Source organism: Fringilla coelebs (assembly GCF_963513975.1).
Source record: "Fringilla coelebs genome assembly, chromosome: 8".
Taxonomy (NCBI): Eukaryota; Metazoa; Chordata; class Aves; order Passeriformes; family Fringillidae; genus Fringilla; species Fringilla coelebs.
The window spans coordinates 24,356,044-24,380,253 of NC_140066.1; the positions used below are offsets into that span (position 1 = coordinate 24,356,044).

General features: G+C 43.2%; 1 protein-coding gene across 3 annotated transcripts in view; it reads left to right on the top strand.

Moving 5' to 3' along the window:
- WBP1L (WW domain binding protein 1 like) overlaps window positions 1-24,210 on the top strand; it is a 58,896-nt gene that overhangs the window by 29,718 nt on the left and 4,968 nt on the right. Inside the window, exons 1-2 of one of the 3 annotated variants that reach the window (XM_084210452.1) lie at window positions 4,634-4,782; window positions 14,488-14,590. In XM_084210452.1, coding sequence (XP_084066578.1) covers window positions 4,756-4,782; window positions 14,488-14,590 — 130 coding nt within the window. In that variant the 5' untranslated portion in view covers window positions 4,634-4,755. Of the gene's footprint in view, window positions 1-4,633; window positions 4,783-14,487; window positions 14,591-24,210 lie in introns of those variants that run through there. The other 2 variants (XM_084210451.1, XM_084210453.1) reach the window with 2 other exon arrangements.

Here is a 24,210-nt window from a genome sequence, read left to right on the forward strand (position 1 = left end):
GTACATTAAAATTTATTGATCCATCAGACTGGTTGCAGTGCTAACTCACACACCGGTTCCAACAGATATGGTGTCTTTTCCTGAAATTATTCTTTGCTTTCTCGAACAAAGATTAAGACAGTTAGGCCTGAAGAACAGTAAATGCAATGATTCCAGTGTGCTTGTTTTGTAGTTGAAGTGCATGCGAACTGGGGGACCCACTTTACCCCACTCCTAAATGATACAGTAACACTAGACAGAGTGAAAGGTTTGTTTTGGGCCACTTGTCCCCTGAGCAAAAGAGTAGATATTCTAGGTCCTGCAGGTACTGGGAGCTTACCAGCCTGACCTCTTCTTCTTGGTCCTCTGGAATTTGTTGATGGCATTCTTGGTAGGCAGTGCCAATGCTGTGTGTTACATGAACCCGGGACACCTGGCCCTCACACTGGAAAGTCATCATGTTCTTGTAGTGCTATCACTGGGGCGGGGAAGTTGCCCTTCACTCTTCAGGGATCTACAAATGCACAGGTGGGCAGACAGAAGTGGTTTGTTTGTTGGCAGATTTAGCATTGCATTGCTGTTCCAACACTGGTCATCTCCCAGTGTCTCATGCTCGTTTTGCTAGCAAACTAGTCCCTTTAGAATTTTTGCTGTCAAGGCAGATGGAGCTTGTTGTTCCTGGATATTGTCTTATTCTAGAGAAATAGAGATCTGCTTTTACACCTTTCTGAATGTTTCTTTCATTTTTCTATTCTTTATTCCCCAGACTATCCCCAGGATAGGGAAAGGTAAAGTCACCTTCGTTGAGGTCGCTTCTTTCACACTGTGTTTTGAGTGCGTGCCAGATTTATGAAGTCTCAGTCCTAGCACCCAGGGCTGCAGGCTGACTAACAAAAATGGTGCTCCAGAAACACTCCTCTTATCAACATGAAAATAACAGAGTGCACTGGGGAAAATAGAAGAATAATTGGATAAAATTGTTCCAACTTTATGGTCAACCTGTGTATGTAGCTACAGAACTGTGGTATTAAAGTTTAAACGGAGGATATTACACATCATCTGTATTTACTGAGGCTCAAAACCTCATTCTGCCTAAGACTCTAATAGTGGAGCAACTGAGAGCAGCCTCATGCTTCAAGCCTGACAGATTTAAGGTGCACAACATAAATTTTTGTTGCAATTGTGTTATCACAACTGGATCTCCTCAGGGTGTATCAAAATGAGTACTATACCTTACTTGGTTACCAGACCTGCTTGCATCTCCCATCAAACATGGAAAGCAACTCTGAAATGGCCCAAACAACTTCCATCATGTGTTTCACTTGAATGTTATATCTGAGGCCATGAGGCGCAGTGTGTTGGCCTGTGAAGGTACTGAGCAGCATCCTTTGCTGGACATCGTATTTGGGGCAGATGGCATGTTCTGGAGCAGTATTACAGACTGGTAATGTCTAGAGGCCTTTACTCCCTCTTTTCCAATAGAAACTTGCTCACCATTTTTCTGTGGTGGGATCCATGCTGATGTGCCAAAAAGGGATGGTTGGTAGCTGCCTAAACAAGCAGATTTTGAAAGTAATGTAGATCCCATAATCTGTCCTGACATTAGTCCTGACTTTTCAGAGCCCTCAAAAGAGTCATCTACTGAGGAAGTGTGTGAACAAACACACAAAACTTGGGTTTGTTTTGTCATTATATCTAGGATAGATGCACTCTTGTGTAGCCTTTGCAGATCTTAAATCCCAGGTTTGTATAAAGGCAGTGAACCCATGCTGAGCCTGCCTTAGAGCTGCTCTTGCTTTCATTAAAATAATTATTATTTCAGCTCTGGTTTCCCCCAAGCAGAGAGCAGTAGAAAATTAGAAGGGTTTTGGAAGTGGACAATGAGCAGCTGAAGGCTTTGGGATAAGATTTTACATTAAGAGGATAGGGAAGATTGATATCTTTTATAAGAAGATCGCTAACAGGTACAGAGTAATGAATGGGTGAGAAGATGGATGAGGACTTCTGTTCCCACCTGCTAATAATATGAAAGTCAAATTAGAAGGGGGTGAATTCATTCCTGATGAAAGAAACTATTTGTTCACAACCATTGTCTATGAAACTCACTGCCACCAGGCAGAGCTTTGGGGCAAGAATTTACGAACTTAAAAAAAGAGGAGGGGGTAAAAGGATATCAGTTGGTATATACAAAGCAATTGCAACAATTAGGAGAACCTAGTTGTTTTGCAGAGGTTCTCAGGGTGTTGATCAGTGTTTTATAAGGGCATGAGCTACCTTGTCCAGCTCTTTTTTTTTTTTTTTCTGTCCCTCCACAGGGTTTTTTCCCTAGTCGCCTATAGGAGAGTTGTGGAGCATGTTACTGGCCGCTGTCACTCAGGGACTGCAAGAGAGGCTGGCTGCTCCTGCTGCAGTCCAATGTGGTAATGCCTGCTTGCAAACCACCTTTTTTGTGTCAGTCTTTCCGGGATTGCTAAATTCACACATAAATTAGGATGCTTTTGCTTTTCTACCAAGTTACTGCTTTTGATAGTCCTTCACAACTTGTCTTAGATCTGGAATGATGCTTTGCCTTTTGAGTGTGTGCTGGGGAAGAGGCGGGTGGTTAAAGTTAGATTTCTTCTGACAGTAGGGATTTAGAAACTGCTGCATTAGCTCAGTCCTAGGATCTGCCTGGTCCAGAGCTCTGGATAGCAACAGCCAAAATCAGATGTTTCAAAGGCCAGTGCGAGGCCACAGAACTGATTACTAAAACAGAAAGCTGCCCTTTTATATCACTGGTGTTTGTCCATAGAATTGGAAAAGCAAAGGTTGAGAGTTAGTTTGATCCAAGAGCACAAAAGCTGGAAAATCCCATTGCCTGGCTGATGCTAGTTAACGCTGATGTTTTGTATCCTCCAGGAAATTGCTTCTTTGCTTGTTTTCTCTTAGGGAAATCAGGGATGTGCTTTCCCTTAAACAGCCTTTTCAGATGGTGCCTTGAAGCTGGTGTAAAAATAAGTAATGCTTGTGTGTAGTCTCAGAGCCCAGTTGTGGAGAGGACACACAGAGTGGGGTTCTCATTTGGGAAACCACTTTGGGCTGGACTGGGCTGGACTGAGAGGAGGCAGCAGTGGTGGTCACCGAGTGGTTCTGGCATGTGCAGAATGTGTGTTTTTTTCTGACACTGCTGAAAGCTGTCTAGCTGTTGGATGGCAAGGGGTGTCTGTTCTGTTTTGGTTTTTTTTTTTTAGTTTCCTCTTTAATTTTTTTTTCATGTTTCTAATTAGCATTTGCAAGAATTTTATGTGATTTCTCTCTCTCTCCTGAAGTATTGAAATTGCTAATAAAACTGCTACTAAAAAAGGCATTCAGTGAACTCACTATGCAAAAAAGTATATTCCTTTCCTTATCATCTATTTTAATTTGTTGGGCTCCAAAGCCAAAGAGGTCAAAAGGCAGGGGAGTTTGTCCTCTGTCAAATATCCATGGAGCTGCTGCTGGGGCATATGGGAGTGGCACTGGTGTCCCAGGCCCCCCCCTCCCCGACAGACGAGGACAGCTGCTGATTAAAGAGAAGCACAAAAAAAGAGGTTGCTGAACTTTCAAAGTGGAGGTAGAAAAGGAAGTTAAATTTAGATTACCTTCTGCAGTGTCATCTTCTGCACCACTGTGGAACTTGCTGTACTCCTTGCTTGGGGGAGGACAAACAAGACATGCCATCCTGGGCACCAGATGATAAATTTGTTTATAAGACTTAATTGCCCCTTGGCATGAAAATGTGAAATGAGCTCAAGTAGAATGAGAAACCTTTCGACAGGGCTAGTCAGATTTTCCTTGGGGAGAGGTGGATTTGAAACTCTTCCTATCACCTGTCTGATGCTGGAGGGGTCCAATCCTGATCCTTCTGAAATCAGGGAAGTTGTTGCTGTTTCTTTAGAGGGACAGCTGTTATCAGGGGCTGAGCGCTGAACCGTCCTATGAGTCAGAAAAAGTGGAACTGTGGTAGCAGGCAGAAGGTGGCAGGGAAGTGCTTTGGATCTGTGAAGACTACCCAGGTCCTCAGGATCTGGAGGAACCATGGTTGGTGGCATCTAGGACTCCAGTGCTGTCCAGCAGGCAGCATCAAACTTATCTTTCTCCTCAGAAATAGATGAACTGTCTATTTTGGCTTTGCAAGATTTAATCATCACTGCGCTGTTGGCTCATGACAACATTTTTAACAGACTGCCCTCCACTGCAGCATCCCCTTAGCAAGGAGGAGAGCACTTTTGCACTTCTGCTCCACCGGGGCTCCCTGACAGGTCCCGTTAGCAGCGACCTGCCTGGTGTCAGCCAGCAGCTCAGCAGTCCTAAGGTTCAGGGCTGCCTTTTGGTGTGGGGTTATCTTTTCTTTTGTGGGGGCACGGTGGGTTTTTTTTGTTTATGTTGGGGGTTTTGTGTATGTGTGTGTTTTTGCGTTGGGGGGTTGTTTTAGTTTTTTTGTTTGGGGTGGGTTTTTTTGTTTTGTTTTTTGGGGTTTTTTTTCAGAGCTGCCCGACCTGATGTCATTTCCCTCTTGCAAACACCCCGGCTGGGCTGCGTCTGAGATATGTCACAGGGAGTGGGAGGAGGAGGAGGGGGAGCCAGCGAGTGCGTGCAGTGTCCCAGGACCCTGTTTACTTAGCATTCCCAGCTGAGGAAGCCCTGGTTTAAATAGGATCGGAGGAGCGGGCTGCCCGCAGCAGATGAAGAAATGGTTGCTGTGGGGCTTTAAATTCCTGCCTTCCCATGTGCTGCCGTGGAGGATGAGCCTGCAGAATGCCTTTCCTCCTGGGTCTCAGACAGGTAACCAACCGGCTGAAGTGCGGTGGGAGCTGCTTGCTCAGGTGGAGGATGTGACCGATTCCTTTTATTTTTATTTCCCCCACCTCTAAGGATATGATTTCTGACTTTCCCAAAACGGAACTGTACAATCAGCACTTCCCCACCCGTGGCGTGTGATCGGAGAGCACGGTTGTGCGAGAGACGCTTTTTATTAGCAAGGAAGGAGCAAAACTGTGAGCCAGGGATAGAAACTTCCTTGTTGTTGTTGGAGGCTTTGAGCAGGGAGGCTCTTTGTGTCGTTGGGTTTTAGGGTGCTTTCCACAGTCCTTAAAATGGAATTGTGTTTGCATTTCTTAAAAACATGCCAAACTTTGAACTGTTTTCTTGTACAGGCGTTATTTTGTAAAACTGTGGATTTTTTTAAAAGAAAAAAAAATTAAAATCAGGAAAAAAAACCCAGAAAATACCCAGGAAGAGGTATGTACGTGTGTGCTTGTGTGTCTCATCTCTAACAAAAGGCACCAAATGGAAAATGGCAACATGCTGTGACCCACAGCTTGGTGATTTTTTAATTGTTTTGCAAGAGTTTGAGCTTGAACAAGAAACTTGGGATAATTTAATAGCTGGTAATATCGAGTGGAATGAGAAATGGTAGCAACTGCCCAGCTGCTCTCTGCTGGAGGAGGTGCCAACTATGTGTTCCTAGGCTGGGGAGAGCAAACCCTTTTTTTGGTTTGGGAGGCACGTCTGTAGGAGAATCTAACTGTAAACTCTTTCCAGCACTGCTGTGATCTGTAATCCACAATAAATAAATACTGAATTATATTAGAGTGCTGCTTGCAGTTTCTAATTTAGAATTAAGAAGTCGAGATTGGACCATAACATGCTTTAAACTACCTACTTTCAGTTGTTTATCAGCGCTAAAAGGCTTCGACGCGCTGCTGAGTAAACAGTGCTGTCTCTTTTTCCTTATCAGTTCAGTTTTGGTGAAACGCAGCTCTCTCCCCACCCCCACAACTCCCCATCCGAAAAGAGTTTTACATAAGAAACTACCTCTAGCACAATGACCTTCTGTGATTGGTGCAATAGCTATAAATAATAGTTCACTTGTTAGCACTCAGGGGAAAGAGACTTGCCTTAAAAACTAGGAACTGAACCAGAGGGGGAAATTCAGGCACAAAGGCTGAATGGCTTTAGGTAACTCAAATTGCAGTGAGATGTAGCTGCTTCAAATGCTGAGATTGTTTGAGACTCACTGATGTGTTTTTCTCTAAAGTTCCTCTTTTTAAATAATTCATTTTGTTTTAGAGATCTGTTCAGTGCAGCTGGGGTGCTGCATAAGGTGTAAAAGTAGAAGTTAGGTGTAATTTGGCTTCATTTGCTGGAACAGTGAACATCTGGTTGTCTCAGTGGATGGATGGTAGTTTTTTCTCTGCTGGTAACTTTTCAGCATCAGTAGAGGCATTTACAGGAAGCAGGAAGAAAAGGTGTTGCCTCAAGAACACAAGAGCAAAGTTGACTGTTTTTATCCACTGACAAAGGATATAGTGGGAAAGAGCTGCTCGAACTTTTCTTAGTTTTAATAATTTTTAGTTTTAAAAAAAAATAAATTTACATATTTGTGAGTGGGTCCTGCATGCAAATATAATTTAGAAATTTCTTTTTCCAAGGGTTATTACTGAACAGTGCTGTTTAATTGAAAGTAGGGGAGGAATTCAGGAACATCTCATCACCTCCATTGTGCCTTGGTTTTTACTTGGTACATTCAGATTGTAAACACTTGGCTGTCTGGGATGTCCTTTGTTGTTCTCACTCAACACAAGGGATGCTGATCCTGGGCTGCAGTCTCTGGGAACAGGTGCTGAGTGGGGCACCCTCCCATGAGCTGTGTGATCGGGATGGAAGGATCAGAACGAGACCTTTGGCTCCCCAGGACCTGCACCCCTTCCTTGCACCCCGGACTGCACTGAACAGCTGCTTTCCCTGGATCTGCCTCCATTTCTTCTGTGGGAGCCAGCAGCATTGTAACATTGCAGATGGACTGCCAAACACCTGGTAAAAGTAAGGTGTCTGGTTGATTTGGGGTTTTTTTTATTGTTGCAGTGGAATGATATTTAAATGCCTAAAAAGCTAGGTCAGCACTATCTGACATCAGTGCAATGTGGGTGTTTAAAGCTCCCATCCAAGGAAACATGATTGTAGGGGATCTCTGCTTTTAGTTTTGAGTATTTCCTCCTAAAGCTGGAGGTGGTAGCTTGAACACATTCACCTAGTTCACTGCAGAAATGAAAAGGAAAAAAAAAAAAGTAGTTGGATTCCGAACACTTTCAGTTTTAATTTTAACTACTTGAGGTTTTCAGCATGGTCTTCTGTTTGGTGGTTTAAACCAACAAAATGCAAGATGACCTCCTCAAAGCTGTAATTTCCTAGAAGTCTAGAAGTGTGTATCTTTAATGTGAGAAGGCTGAGGACTGCAGCTGGGAAACTTCTAGTAAGGGGTGAGGAAGTAAACATATGGTGCTTAAAACACTAATGTGTAGTTGTCAGAATCTGAAATTGAAACTTGCAGTAAACAAAAATTAAACCAGCTTTTATTGAAATATATCAAAGTGTCCATGATCTGTGAAAGAATAGTGTCCCTTTAAAGATAGTTGGAGTATTTCTCCAGGATAAATGGATGCAACAAATCAATTTGTTCCTCAGATAAAGGTTAATAAAACCTTGGAGGTTCTGCATGTACTGGGGGTGAGGATGGGTCTGCCGTGGCTGATTAATCATGGTGATCTAAATATAATTCTCCTGATGCTGGCATTAGTGAAGCAATAAATGTTGTGGATTAGAATTCCCATTTTGGAGATCTTTATTGTGCCTGAGACAGCTCAGAGGCATCATTCCTCCCCAACTTATTTTACTTCTAAAGTGTTTGCATATTTGCACTTACTACACTTTTTTCCCACATTCTGCAAAACTAAATTTGTGGTGGGTGACTTAAGAAGAAGCGTCCAGACTTGATTTATTTCCTGGCCTCAGCTGTCTGTCATAAGGCAGGCTTACAGGAATCTATCCCCTGTTGTGCTGGCAGGGCCTGGCACATGAGGTTCCAGTAACTCCCAGCAGTCAAAGCCACTTTCATCTGTGGCAGTCTTACGTGTTTTTGTTAAATTGGATCCACCAAAGGCATGGCACTTGCTCACATGGTGGATTTTTGTTTTTATGTTCCAAAGGACCCCCAGGTGTAACGTTTGTGAAGGCAGGAGATGTCTGGAGGCTTTGGTGCAGGCTCAGCCACACGGTGTCTGTGGGCACTGATGATCCAGGGTTCCCCAGCAGTTCTGCCTGTCCTTGCTGTGATCCCACCTGCTGTCCTTCTCCGAGAGGTTCTACTGAGTTTTTGTTTAAGATTAACTGCGATTAGGAACTGGGGGGCTGCCGGCAAACCAGGAATTGTAGTAAACCCCGTGGCAAGATTGGGCATTCCAGCCTAGTATTTTCAGTAGCAGTTTTAACTTACTACCACTTGAGTGCCTTATCAGACAGAGATCATTTTCTTTGGTAGTTCTGTGTTTGCATTCTCATGAGCTGTTGCTGATGCACTTCGCTAACCAACACTAGTGATAGTCTGATATTGTGAGATTGAGTAACAGCCAAGTGGGAACTAGTAAATAGTGGATATCAAATAGTTGTTTCTGACATGTTTAATATACTGACAACTTCCATTCTGTTAGTCAGAATGCTTAAAGAATATATATGGTTCAGATACTGACTGTGAGTTACTCGAAATACATACTTCAATGCATTTTTCTGAGGATAGTGTCACTTGCTTAAATCCATCCTGCTTGCTATGGGTGCGGCTGGGTACTGAGAGCAAGGGACCGCTGCCTGCGATTAATGAGATTAGTGAAATAACTAGGTCAGGATTTTGATTTGTTATTAAATAGATGCTTATTACCAAAGTCCCTATGAGAGCTGTGAAACCAGAAGGTCTGGAGTGGTCACACGTTGAGTCCAAGTCCTGTTAAAACCAGTCGTGTCTTGCCCTTCAGCAGATGCCATTTTGGCAGTCTCCCTTCATCCTGTTGCTGGGCTTTTCTCTGAGTCCCTCTGTATGCCTCTTATTCAGGCCTTTACTCACTCCTGTCACCCTGTTGTTATTCTCCATCTCTTCCTGTTAAAATAATAATTTGCTGCATTGTGCCTTGACAAATGCTGTAGTGAAATTTGGAGAAATGAGGGAATTAGAGTAGGTAAAAAAACCTGGGTATACTAGGAGACAGGAATGGCCTATAAACTGCTGTAAGTAAATGCAAGTCACATTTCCAAGTGTTTCCCAGGGTATTACCGAGGTTAGAATGAATGGATACTCTGCCAGTTTGAATGACACATTGAGGCCGTATAAAGGTGCTCATATTTAGGGTAATGGAATCTGGATTTCTTTGGAAAGAGGAGACAGAGCAAAAAGCTAAAATGATTATTAGATTTCGTGATACTGGCCACTGCTGGTTTTGGTTACCTGATTAATGTCAACTGAGGAGTCAACTTTTGTAGGTTGTTGGCTGCCAACTATGCACTTCTGAGTGTGGGCTGTGATGTTTGTTGCTGCAGTTGCACATATTAATTTTCAGCTTGGAAAAGAGCCATGCTAGCCTGGAATTTGCTCATCTTCATCTTTCTCCCTTCTGACTTAGCAACAGTATGTGCCCAGGTTTACTGCTGACTTTTGAGAGAAGAAAAGAGAGAAGTGCCTTGATCTTTTTATTGTGATGGAACTCCACTGTCAATCAGTTATTTCCCTTCATTTCCAATATTGGCTTCAGATGCAGTAAATCCTAACAGATTTATAGCTATTAAAGCCAACCATTTACTACTGAGAACCTTTACAAATGTAGGGTGAGGAGGTCTGTTGCATCTTTCCTTGCAGCTCAGTCAGACCTTCATGAATGCCTCTTGTCTTGATTGTGCCCCAGATTTTGACCTTTAATTTGTCACATAGACCTCCAGTAGAGGTCTAATACTTAACTGGAAGGTGAAGAGAATAATTGGCTTTTTTCCTTGGCACTGACTTTACTGTTTGCTGTGGCTTCAGATGTGACAACATACAGCACTGTTCTCTTATATCTACTGCTGCTGGATATTTTAAGGATTATTTGTAAAAGCACTTGACAGCAAAAGTGGACTACTGGCAGAGTTGCAGAGTTGCCAGTATGGTTGTGGGTTTATCACAAATGCCAAATATCAACAAGAAAATAAGTAAAAAAAAGAATCTTACTCACTGTTACTGTATAAAGTTTATGACATGTGAAAACTAGTCCAAAATGCCCCATCTTAATACGAAGAGACTCTCAAAATGCACCAGGTAAGGTCCTCCCGGCTCAAACAGTTTCACGACAAAGAGCCTGTACCACATATCACAGATTGTTTCTGTTGGACTGGACTGGGAGGGAACACAGGCTCCACATCTGCCGAGTGTTCTCCCAAATGCTCTGGCTTTTTGTGTGTCAGGGACTGAGCGATTCCATTTTCTCAGAGCAGCTCTTAGGATGGTACCGGGAGGCAGTGATGTAACATGCAGCCTAGGATACGTGCTGATTTACAGGACAAAGTGAATCTCCTGAAACTAGCTGGGAATCTCCTAGGCTTTGCAGGTGGGAGATAATGGATGGTGTGTTCTGGCTTCTTAGTTGTGAAGCAAGACTATTCTGCTCTAATGGAGCTGAATGCTCTTTGAGAGCAGACCCAAGTAGATCCTGCTTAGTAATCCTGCCTGGAGGCATCAGTTAGCTGAACAAAGGCTGGTGGGAAGGGATGTGCTTGCTTGCCTGGACAACAAGAAAACGGAGACTCTCCTTCAGCAGGGAAGCCTACTCCGGAATGTAATAGCCACTGGCTATTGGGAAGAAAGTGCTTTTGGAAAGAAACCCTCCCCCTTCCTTGTTTTCCTAAGGCTACCTTCAAAATATTCCAAAACCCTTCTGTAATAGTTCAATAAAAACTCCATGCTGGTAAGAATGACTAAAAATTACCATTACAAGTGCTGTTTGCAGTGGAAATTAAAAACAAAGGCAGGTCAATAAAATATGAGTGCTCCAACTTTGCTTCTATGAGAGTTTTTTCCACCTTTTTTTTTTTTCTTATCTATAAAATTACTCTTTCAGCCTTGTGCCTTGTCTGTGGCTCTTAGTGTGAAAAAGGGACTAGTACACTTTCATAGCACAAGCACTTAGGATATTGTTTCCAGGAGACATATAGACTCTAGATAACTGTATTGCTGATATATCTTAAGTAGTTAGTTTGGCAGCCTATCGCACAAAGAATGCATGGGAGAAGGAAGTAGAAATAATAAAATGCTGCTGGTATGAAAAGTGCAGCCTGAGATTTAAATAGAAAGTGAAGTCAAATCAGAGAGGTTGGAAGTAAGTAGAAATTTCCTAACAAAGAGTGTCATGGTCTCTGTCATGGCCAGGGTGGCTCTACATAACCTCTTCCTTGACTTGCAGAAAAGGAGCAAACTGTACAGTGGCTCAGCTTTTCACAGAAATGCGTCTTGACTTAAAAGAGGAAAGGAGACTGAAACACTTGTTCCAAAGGAGTCACCCGTAACATATCCCAAAACAATATTCTCTCTTTGCTAGAATCTTTCCCTTGTAGACTTCTATTTGTGAAGATCTGTTGCCTTTACCTTTTATGTCTTTCCCTGTGCCAGGCTGTGTAACCCAGTGTTAGGAGGTAGTAATGCTCTGAGCAGCAGTAGGACCATGTGACCTGCTGGGATCCTTTCCGAACCAAATTATTCCTTTATTCTGTGAAACTGTTGGAAACACGGGTGACAGTTCTGGGTCTGACATGTAGCCCTCAAGTCTGACGGCTCCATGTTCCCTAAAGCCTCTTGGTGGCAGGGCTGGCAGAAGGCTGCAGAAAGGCTCCAAAATAAGCTCCTAGGACTTTGAGGAGCTGGTGGTCAGCACTGCAAGGGCTTCAGAATCCCTGCTGTTCTCAACTGTGGGAGTGGAAAGCCAGCTGTGGGATTATTTGAAGGTACAAGCACATGTGCATGAGCAGGGAAGAGCATTTGTCTTGGTCAGTGTGTAAAGAAGCTCTGGACAGTAAGATTTAAACTCTGCTCTAGATGGGAAGCAGGATGTTGCCTGAGACTTGATCTCCAGGAAGAACCTGCAGAACACCATCCTAGCTGCTCAGGATCCTCTGTTGAGAATGTACTAACACATGGTGGCCAGCTGGGTTAACAAGGAGCAGCCCTGCACATAAGCATGTGTGGAAAAGTAATTTCAAATATAATGAGGTTGGCAAGAGGGACTCAGTAAGTTCAAATAAAAGGACAGTGTGATGAAAGTCTCTGAATTCAGGAGTGCTGCAAGTTTTTAAGTGGGAAAAGTATAGTTGAAGATGTTATGAGTTGCTAATGCCCAGAGACACAGATTTGTTCCTTATTGCGGCTCTTTGAAGCAGGCAGCACTGAATGGATGAAATTTTTGGGGAGTAAACCAGAAGTGGTCAAGGATGTATCAAGTGTGGAGATGCGGAGAAGATAATAAAATGGCACTGTGAGACTCTGGTTTTTCACCAGCTCCATGTGATTCATTTGCTGGTTCAGCAGGTCACATTGGTCTTCATGTGTCACAACCACAAACCTCAGCTAGTCATTCTCTAACTTGAGCATTATCAACAGGATTGCAATTTTGCAATGACATCTTAGTTTCTCAATTCTCTTCATATGAGAGCCAAAATCTGTGCTGTTCATCACTTACATTAGCTCTGCAAAGCCAAGAAAAATGAGGAAAAATGTAAATAAACTAATAATAACCAGATAATAGATGTGTCCTAGTTATAGTTCTTTTGCTGGCTAAAATTACTATTTTTGGAATGAATACCGTGCTTGAAGCAGAAAATCCTGTGCCACCTCAGCAAAGTCTCCTAATAGTTGCCACCAGTTAGAGATGGAAACACCTCCTTACCATATAGGCAAATGGTGTTTCTACTGTTGACACGCCAACATCTGAAGAACCAAATGTTTGCTTTAGCTGCCTGTAGTACTTGGACTGGTCTGTCCAGCAAAATGTTTGTCTCTTCCTGAAAAATAGAGGTAGGTACACCTCCAACTTGTTGCCTCTGTGGGTGAGTTTTAAAGGTGCTTTTTAGATCTTTTTGTGGAAATCATGATATCCATGGAAGGAGGGAAAGCTTCATTGTTTGCTGAATTGTGCCCTCGCGTGATCAAAACCCTTTCAAAAGTTGGTGTGACTTCTTAGGAGAAAAAAGCAGCATGGACCTTTCCTGTTGAGCCTCAGATGGTAGGAGGTTGTTCTGCTTTTAGAAATTATGTTGCTTCTGTAATTTGGATGCTTAGGTGAGAGACCTATGTTGGGGCAGCGTGGTTTCAACAAGGCTGTGTGGTGGTGAAGTGCTGGTTCTCCTCCAGATCCCCAAATACACTGAAAACTTAGTGCAGGACTCTTCTGCATTGAAGCTGCTGCCTCACATCACTTGTTTAATGAGGTGGTTCAGCATTTGAAATGCACTTGGTATTTTGCATGTGTGGTGGCTCCACAGAAGTTTGTGAAAAGTGTGGCCGTGGTGGACTCACATAAAAGAGAAGAACAGTGCTGTTCCACCAGTGCTGGGATCCACAAATGTGCATCCCTGTCACTTACTGGTGGGGTTTTGTTGGGCTTTAGTGGGTTGGTGTTTTCTTATTTGCTAGTTGGTACTTCCAAAACTATTTTTTTCAACACAGCTTTCAGTATAAGCCTACCCACATTTTCAACACAGCTTTCAGTATAAGCCTGCCCAAGTTTCCTTAAGATAAATTTCAAGTGAAGGAAAGTGAAAAAAAAATTTGTTACAGTGCTTTTAATTAATGTTAGAAACAATTTTTTTTTGTTTCTTAAATTCCATAGTGTTCTTTGAACTCCCAGGTTGCTCCAAAGCCTATTAGAGGATGTACAAACCACAGCTTGTAAAATGCTTTTGTTTTCTTGTGTTTTATACTTTTTCCCAGCCATGTTTTCAGACTAGCAGGAAAACATGGACTTCTGAGAAGTGGTGCACCATGTGGAGAACTGAGACCTCAGACCTCACAGCATAGACCTTTTCCATGTTAGGTGTCTTGAGGACCTGCTGGGTGATATGCTACAGCTGATTTGGCTCTGCTTCTGGACTACTTTCTATTCCAGGAAGAAGTTTTACAGGAATGCTGATCTTCCATAAAGCACATGGCTAATTATGAAGAAATCATTTTAGATAGGAATCTTGCAGGAACATACTGTAATTATCACTTCGATCTAAATGAATCCAAGCAGCCTTTTCTCAAATTATGATGTTCCCTTTATGAATGCTTTTCCTCCACTTGGCATTCAGCCCCAGTAATACAGTGATATTGTGTACAATGTGGAACAAATGTCATCTCTTCTTCTAAGAGAATGCCTGGCTCCAAAGATGTGGTAACTTTTAGTGGAAAAGGAGAGGGATAATGAGATAGCAGCACTGACTAGATGCTAAAAGAGTGTAACTCATGGGTTTGGAGATATGGGCATTTTCTTCTGATTGGTCTTTTGTTTTTTGGTGGTCCTTAGATGTCTTTTAACCTCCTTATGTATTTTAGAGTTTCCAAAGACCATAACTTGTACTTTTCAAATGCTCGCAGATCATCGAGTAAAACATTTACAAAAGATACTGACAAAGCATCTTAAAAGTGTGTCTGTTTAATTTTAGGACAAGGAAACCTGCATGGGTGTCAACAATCAAAGTTACATATGTGAAACGGGCCACTGTTGTGGACAATCCCAGTGTTGCAACTACTACTATGAACTCTGGTGTAAGTCCTTCCATTTTGTATGGCTTCCCTTCCTAATCTGCATGGCTCTTGTACCATACTACAGCTCTGGCTTGTGTCCCATGGGGTTTTGTATTCAGCCCTTGTTGTGCATTGCCATTGCATTTCACTGCAGCACGATCCAGAGCTGGTGTGATATGACAAGGAAATAGGGTTGTCACAGTGGGTGCTTTCTCAGGAGTAATGGGTCATCTTGCCACTGTTGTTTGCTCTCCTCACTGATTTGGGTACTCAAGGTGACATTATACAGGAGTAAGGAAACCAGCTTGAGGGAGAAATGCCGTACACACAACACTAGAGCTTAACACACTCAAACAGGGAATTAATTCAATGTCTTTTATCTATTGGTTTTGTTCTTTGCAAGCACAAGAAGTTTAAATCTGGTATATCTTTTTAAAGATGTCCTTTCAAGGAAGATGGCCAGTGTGCTTATTCTCTTCAGGACTGTTCAGAGTCCTTGTGTAGAGAGAGTCTTGGGTAAATCCTGTGGGTTTGCAGTGGGGGAATGTTGTACTGTGAGGATCACACATTGCCCACTGCAACCCTTCTTATCTCCTTTTTCCCAAAATGTGAGATTTAAAAATAGCAAAGTTTCCAGCAAATGTTTGAGTGACTGTACCTGCCTAGTCCCCTTAGATGGCAGCAGGCAGGTCAAAGCAGGTGGTCAGCAAAAGTTGATTAAGATATATGGAAAAATGGGAAGTTGAAAGCATAAGAAAGTGATAAATGCTGAATTTTAATGGGAAACTTAAGCTTGTTCAGTCTGATGGTATCTTCTTTCTCTAGGAGGAACACAAAAGGTTGAACATTGATGTTGTGCTGTTGTACTGCCCTGAGCCTAGGCTGGGAGGGCATCTCTGCTCCTGGAATTTGGAAATGTGGTGCCCTAAACACTGTGCCCCTACATTAGAGAGTGGAGATACTTTCTTACCACACCCAATGGCATCTTCTAGTTTTTATGCAACTATGAGTTCTACTTAATCCCTCTGTTGTGCCCACAGTTTCACTTTCTCAAAGTAGCTTGTGTGCGGAAATGTGTTATACATACAAAGACTGTCGCTTAACCTCGATCCAAGGACAGGAATAGCTGACACTTCATCCTTTAGTCTAGAAACATGCTTTTCCTTCTCAAATTAGCCATTGAAGTATGGGGGATGTGGTTATAAACTGAACAGGACTCTACAGTAAGCATCTTCAAGACACACTGTGCTCAGACTCCAGTGGCTGCTGTGTCAGTACTAATGGCAGGATTTTAATGTATTGCAGACTTTTACAGCAGACTTATTTTCCAAAATGTCCAAACAGTCCAAGAAAGAATTCAGGACAGGGAGCCGTGGGGCAGCTCCAGGGACCATAGCAGGCTGAGAAACAGACATGACTCTACTGGAGCCTTGGAGTGCCTGGATCAGATTGTAGCAGTCAGCAGCACAGGCAGGACAGATGGCAGGAATTCTTTCAGGCTAGAGGGGGATGCATGGACAGAGCAGAGTGGGGAAGGTCAAACCCAGTTTTGCATTTGTGTGGGTGGGAATCTAGAGGAAGATGCATGTGTGCAAAGGCTTACAGGCTCCTTAGCAAGCAAGATCTAAATTGAGCAGCAGTGTGGAGTGCAGCTGCACAGTGGAGCTGGTGGCACGGTCACTATGTTTCTCCCATGGACATCTTGAAAGAGAGGCTTAGTTGGATTGCATACAAACAGTCAAGCAATAGCCCTGTGCCATTTTAATGGGATGGTTCAGCTGTCTTTGTGCTCTCAGTATGGCACAGACTTTTATACTTGGCAGTGCCTGGCTGCATCATAAAAGTTCTTGGAAGACAAAACCAGATTTTGTTAGAAGGAGGCAGAATATTAAAGGCTTCTTTTTAGAGCAGACTCACAGGTCACAGTGAGATCATGGAATAAACATGTTGGTCACACACACTGCTGGATGGTTCCTCGGGGGAGATAGGTTTTTGTGTGTTCACATTCCTTCTGCCTCACAGGGAGCATTGTGTACCACACCAACATGTGGGGAGTAATTCAAAGATGAGACCTGTTTTCTCAGCTTTTTGCAAATTCAGGCAAACATCCAACACTGATATAAAATCAGTTAATGTTTTCAAAGCTTGCTTTGCCATTATCAATGGTAGGAAAAAAGTTTCCTTTGGATGGGAAGGAATCATAGAGGGAGCATGTCCTTTAAATGTAAACCCATATTCTAGGGCTTGTGAGCTTAGCTGCTGCTCAGGAGTTGTGGAGTGTCTTTGATGGGTATGTATGCTGAGGCACACTGAAGGCCTTCAAGGTGAAAAGTGCTGATAGTAAATGTAAGTAGTCTTAATATGAGCAGTGGAGAGCAACAGCTTTACATGCTTGGGAATAGATCAGCTTTTTAAAAGTTAATTATAACTTCTGGTTAATGAACAGTTAACATAGCAGCACCTTTAGGTATGCCTTCATGGTTGTTCTGTTTTGATTTTAACCAGCATATGCATGTACTGAAGTAGCTTTTCAGAAGCTTTTGCTTCTCTTGACCTTCTCAGACCACCAGTGTGTGTTTCAGAGTTTTGTGTCCCTGAAAATAGACCTTCTTGCTAGTCCTGTTGAATTAAATCCTGGATTTATCTACCACCACAGCTTTGTGGGAAGAAGAAGCAGAGGAGGGTGGCATTTGAAATGGAAAAGAAAACTGGTCGGTCTTTGCTGGACATGTGTTCTGAAACATGATCCTGTTTTGTGGTCACTTGGAATTTTTCCTGTAAAAAGGACCTTTTTCCCTGTTACAGAATTTGAGGGAAGTTTGTCTTTGAAAATGGTTGATCTCAGCAATTCTAGGCAGCAAGTGAGATTGTGGTAATTTTAAACCAGTCATTGAGGGTAGTGGAATAGGATGTAAAATCAAGGTATTATTTTGTTAAGGGGTGGAGTGGAGGAATGGAGAACATGATATGCCAAGCAGGTGGACAGCCTATGTTTAAAATTAGATAGCAGCCCAGTTCAGATTCCCCACCCACCTCTTATTAAAAAAAAAATAAAATAAAAACAGTGCTGTGTTGCCAAAAACTGAAACTATATTCAGATGTACAGATATAGGTCTAATAACTATCTGAAGGTCTAATTAGTTCTTAAGCTTGGTAGCTGGTAACCTGGTGAGGCAAAAGCTGCGTTGTCTTTTTATTTACTTGGAACATAATAATAAAAAATAAAATGGAAAAATGTACTTTACTCTTGTATTTCCTCACATAGGAAAAGATGTTTGAGTGGTGGATGAGCTGGGTCAGCATTTTGATTGAACAATTTAACTGGACTCCCCAGAGAACTCGTGGTCCCCAAGGGGGAGAATGGCAGCAGCCACTGGATTTTGCTTCCTAGCAGTTTTTATTCATGTCTCTATGATGTGGTTCTGATTTGCTGGAGTTTTCCAATGTTGGCCTTTTTCCAGGCCTGACAGGTGTCTTATTGCTTAGACATTCCAAAATACCACTTTTCAAAATACAGGAGAGAAGGTAATCGAGGAATGCAGTTCCTGTGTTTTGCAGGCTAAGAAGTAAGGCTCAGAGGTTCTGGATTTTCCCAGGTTAGAGAGTATAATGTGGACTGAACACTAAATCCAGGTCTGCTGACATCCATCCTTGTGTCTCTCCTTTGGAATCATTAAATGATTCCAGAAGCTCTAAACACAGCAAGCAAAGCTGTAGAAAGTATATTTCATTGTGTGGTTGGAAAAATAGTACACTATGCTTCAGGAATCATGGAGCATGGAAACAAGCTGCTGCTTACTACTTGCAAAAAGTTGTAGGGTTTAGAAGTTGGAGGATGTAGCTGGTCTTGGGTCATGTAGGTACTGTACAGCAGCCCAGCACTGGTAATGAGTGAGTGTTCATATGTTGCTTGTGCCTGTTTTGTTTCTTTGTCTTTTTTAGCAGTGATACTGAGCCCCTCTATTTTTGAAAAAAATGAAAGAAAAAAGATCTTGACTGTTTAGGTCCTAGTGGAAGGGTTGTACAGGAAAAAATGTTCTGTTTGCAAGCAGCACAGTCAATGTTTTTGCTGATTTTGAACATTCTGCTCATCTCTGCACGCTTCCCCTTGGAATCGCTAGACAGCTCTTTTCCCAAAAAGCACGCTGCCAGAAAATTCTGGCAAGGATCCGGTTAGTTGCTAAAACTAAAGCAACTGCTGTACCACGTACATATTCCAGGAGGTCAGCTTTATGATAGGAATTCATGTCCAAGAGTTTGCTGCAGTCTCCAAAACACTCAGTCAACCAGTGCAGCAGTCCCATGTTTTTGTCCTTACTCCATGTTGTCTTATCCCACATCCTTTTTCAAAGAAAGATTTTTGCTGTTCCTTGCCTTTCACCCAGCCTTCTACGTGGTTGTACTTGCTTCTCTTTCCTAGGTGTCTCAAACTTCCCCTTGGGCTGTTCCTCCTCAGCTGTGCTGTAGCAATAACCCTGCCATGACAAAGCCTCACCAACAGAATAGGGCAAACAACAGATGTCACAACCACACAGAAACTCCTTATAATAAATAGGGTCACCGAGGGAGTTATTTCCTGATTTACTTGGACTTCTTGTAGCCTAATCCAGACAGCCAAATCATCTTAAGTTTGTTTTGGTCTGGCTCAGTAAAACTCTCAGATCCAAAGCAGAAGGCAAGTTGTCTGGCATAGCTTGGCTATGCAGATACTGACTTTTACACTATGTGGCTGATTCCACCTGTGCTGTGCTAAACAGCCTGGAAAGGCAAGAGAACTTCCTAGCATTGTTTCACCCCCTGTCCTACATACCTCCAGCCCAGCTTGTCACCAAGTACCTAGATCTCTTGTTTCCAGGTGTTCAGGACATGGTCTCTGCTGGATGTTCCACTCTGGTCTTTGTTAGACTATTGTTCAACGTTCATTTTACCAACATAGATCTCTTGGGAGGGACTGGACTTAAAAATATGTCATCTGGAGCATGGGAGCAATTGCCCTTGGAAGGCTCTCTCCCTAGGAGAGAGGCATAAAAGCAGTGTCTGCAGATTTACTGCCTCACTTTGACTCTCATTGCACGATGGGCAAAGGATTTTTCTGAAACTTGTGTTTTTCCATCTTATCTCATTGCAGTGGGGGTACCATATATAGTGGGCACTATTCTGAAAACTAGAAACCAGTTGCAGTTAACATGTGTCTCCTTTTGTTACCAGTTTGGGAGCAAACAAGCAGGAGTTGGAGATGTCTTCAGCTTTTTTCTTTTGCCATTGTACTCTACAAATATTCAGTAACTTTTTCCTGCAGTGAGGTCAGGCTGGGACTGCAGTTCCAATGACTTAAACTAACATAAAACTGTCACTGAAAGTCACAGTCTTTCTCTTGCTGCAGCTGTGTTTGCCAAACGAGTTTCAACCTGCTCTGGTTCCCTTAAACCAGTTCAAACCACAGTTGCGCACAACTCTGTGCCGGCACAGGAAGAGGTGGAGGGAGCAGCAGGAGGTATGGTTGAGACAGGCAGGAGAGGATCACGTCATTCATTTATTCCTTCTTAAAATGTTCATGGCCCTATGGCCTGGATCCTTCATCTGGCATTCTTGAGCAGCAGTGTTGGCTCGTACAGGCTTGTGCCTGCAGTGGCAGGAGGTGATGTGACCCCTCTGCCAAAGGACACGATTAAACCCAAGCGCATCCAGGTTGTGGCATCAAGTAAATTTCTCTTCTCTTTTTTGATTATAGTGTTGGCCCTGTGGAAGACAATTTTTTTCCAGCCATGACTGACTGTGAGGCCACCATTTGGGACATTTCTTAGTCAATGAAATTGTCCCACTTCTCCTTCTGTTCAGAACCAGCTCTCATGGAGCCAAAGCTATTACCCAGATGCTTGTCGGGCAGACACAAAGGCACTTTGCAGTATGTTTTGGCTTGCTTTTAGGGGATTTCCTGCCAACAGAGCCATGGCATTTGCCCAAGTTTACCATGAACTTGAGGGCAAATTTCTCTGTTCATACCCTTGGAACGCTCCAGAAAACATTTTCCATTTTGCACAGTATAAAAGGAGCTTCCCTCAACGGCATTGCTGATGGCAACATCCCAGGCAGCAAATACAGTACAGCATCAAAGCAAACATTGCTCCCTCCTTTTTCATGAGGAAGGAGAGCTCTGGTTTTTTAATTATTAAACTGTTTTATTCTTACTTATTTTAAAGTTTGATCAAAACTATGGTTAGTGTCCTAGAAGGGGTTTTCTTGAAGCATTAAGCATGTTCTTTCGCAGCTGGTAGGAAACATCTCTGGTGTATGACCATGTGATGGGGCTCCCTTTCCCAAGAGTTCTGTAAATGTAGCAGCAGCCTTCTCTTTCTTCAGCATTTCCTCTGGTTCTGAGAGATGGCTTTCATGGGACCTAATTCCATTCCCAGGTGTTTTTGCAGCTTCCATTCTGACTTCCTGAGCTTCCTGCCCCTGTCAGGCTTACAGCTCTGAGCTTACAGATTGGTGCTGATTCTTTTACTTTCATTAAAAGTTTTGGTGCTCTGGCAGGGAAATCTTTTGGCAATAATCATCTCCTTGGCTGTGTCTGTTTCACCTTTGCTTCCATCACTATCCATCTGTAGGCATCACCAGTGAATCTAACAAAAAAATATAGCAGTGTTTCTCAAGACTCGGTTGTTTTTGGGCTGGAGAGTGTTGCAATTTCTGACTCTTCCATGAACCAAGAGCAAGACTGAAAGTGCTTTCAAGTCTAGTGGTCTCCTGGTGCCTGTTTCACTCCAGACTGGTACTTTATTTCTGCTCTGGCTGTCCATCAAAAGTTGTATTTCCAAAGTCACTGTTTGTTTTTTGTCTGTCATGTTGTCCTAAGATTGCCACAAGCTTTTGTTCCCAGTGGTCACTGCCAGGTGGCTGTGGAAAATACTCTCAAATCAGACATTTAATGGCAAATTTGGCTCAGAATGTGTCTCCCAATCATCATTCCTTTTCCAGTGAGTGCAGCAGTAGCTCAACACAGTGCTGGTGAAAAACAGCTCATATCCATTTGGGAAGAAAAAACATCTTGAAGAGCAAGAGGAAGGCGTTTGGCAACAGTGGAGGCTTCTGGGGACATTGAACACAACCAGAAGCTCAGTTTTACTTGACTTTTAGAGGCTTTTTGATACCAAACTTCAGTTGCCTCCATACATCTTCCCCATTTTCAGTACGGGGCAGAATTGGTACCTGTTTTTACCCTGAAGGAGGTGTTAGTGTGTGCTGCTGCTGTGCTTGGCCCCTGCGTTCCCTGCTCTTGTTGTGTTGTCTTTGGGTGATTTTGCAGTTCCCCTCCTGCCAAATGAGCTGCTGGCTGCACGGGCCAGTGGTCTGCTCGGCTTACCTCCCTGCTGCTGGTTTGAAGCCAAGCCTCACCAGGTGTACAAATGCACAGCTCAGTCATGAACATCTTCACTGTTCACTCCATACTTTTAGACATAATATTTACAATTGCACTTGGCCTTGGAGCATAGCTGTATTCCAAATAAATGACCATACTATATATTTTCTAGGCTTTTGCAATTTTCTGTTCTGCAGCCAAAACTGCAGCTGTGGCCAAACTCCTGGCAAGGAAGTGTTGTAGAGACTTTTATGGAGGCCCTGAACTCCCAGCATGGTACTGGGCTTGCAACCAGAGTTGCACCCAATCCTTCTGCCAGCGCCGGCACCTCTGCCCAAGTGACAACCAGGGAGCCCCTCATGTGCCTCAGCTCCCATGGGTGTCCCATGCTATTGCTTCCGATGCACTGGGGGCTTTCCAGCCCTGCGCTGCAGATGTGCTGTTGGGTGCCAGGGTGGGGACACAGCCATTAGAGAGGATGCCAGAAGCCAGGCCAGCAAATTACTCTGGTGGGCACATGCTGCTGATCTCCTGTGATCATGCAGGCAAGTCCTCCAGGCTTGTGCTGAGTCCTCCATCCAGGCTCATGCTGAGTCAGGGGTTGAGTAATTCCTAGAAGCTCTAGGAAGTGTCAGCAGTTAATGAAACCAGGCAATAATGTGGTATTAGTGGGTTCTTTTTCTGGAAGTTCTCATGAAAAACAGCAGATCTCATCTGCTCAGATTTGCGAGCACGCACAGACCCTTTGCAGGAGAACGAAGGTGTTGTTCCTGGCACCGAGGCCAAATTGCAATGCACTAAATTATGGTGTGTTTACTTAAATGCCACCTGCGGTTTCAGTAGGCTCCAACATTAATTTATCATCCTAAGCTGTTGTGTGTTGTTGCTGCGTGTTAACAGAATTGCCACACCTCTTCACTGGAATGTCTGAGCTTACTCTGACCCCTACTCTGACCTTGTGCATCGGTTTGTGTGCAAGGCATTTGGGACTTTTGTTTGGAATGGGTAGAGAAGTTTTCTAAAGAAATACTTTTTTAATCTTCTGGATGCAGGCTTGGGTGGGAGCAGTTATTCCCTGCAGAAATATTTGGCTGCTGCAGCTGAGATTGCTTAACAGTGGCAGATCTCCAGGACATCTTAACTAATTAAGTGCTGCTTGCTACCATTGTATCTAGACTCCTTGGGAAAGGACTTGATCAAATGTGTTAAAAAGCATCTGTTTTCATAACTGTAGCTAAAATCCCTGGATAGCTGGGTGTAATTTTCCATTGTTATTGAACTCATGATCATGGACTGCTCTTTGAAAATAAGGAGTACTTAGAAGATGAACTGCAGGCCTGCCTCAGTGCATGGTGGCATGCTGTGCCAATGACCTGGTTTTGATGAGTGTATTCTTGCTTCCTCAGCCAGCAAGAGCCAAGGGACCTTCTCTCAGCGAGAAATAAAGTGTATTTATTGGTGAGAGTCTTCAAACTGTGCGACAGATGAAGTATTGCAGTTGTGTACCAAGATTTTGGTAGTGATAGAGGCTACAGAGATTATTGCTAATGTTTGGCTTTTGAGTGAAGGGTGGACTGAATCAATCCTTTTAGTTTACATAAAAAGGCTTTTTTTAGAAACAGGAGGGTATTTGGAGGTCAGTGGCCACATTCTCATTTTGGTTTGGGAAGTGTAGAGAGCATCTTGAGTACTTTGTCCTTTGCTTCTCTGGAGTGAAGATCACAGGCTCTTCTCTGGTCAGTGTGGTACAGCTGAGCAGGCTGGCCAGAGAAATTACCCAGGAACCTTCATTTCCAGCCAAGAAAAAAAAAGGGGGTGGGGGAATATGTAACACCTTCATTTGATGGCAGGTTTTGATAAGTCTGTTGGTAAGGCAGGTCCCAGTTGATTAGGGAAATAGATTGCACAAGGCAGGAGAGAGATTTCAGTTTGCTGTGCCAAAATACATGAGGAATTTGGGTTACGACACAGGGAGGTGAAAGTCCCCACTCAAAACGCTCAGAGACACGATATGGCACATCCAGTTCCCCTACAAACAGCCCAGTGCAGGTCTCTGAGATGGATGATACAATTGTCCTTTGTCCTGAGCCAGAGCAATACTCCTTTCATTCTTTAAATTCCTAAACTGTTCACCTTTCCCCACCTAGCTCTTAGCAGAGAAAACACAGCAGACACAGCAGGGGATGCCGAAAACATCGAGGGATTGTAAAGGCATGACTAGAGATTTTTAGTGGAGAGAGAAGAGCAGTTTGATACCACAGGATAGACTGGCCAACCTGAA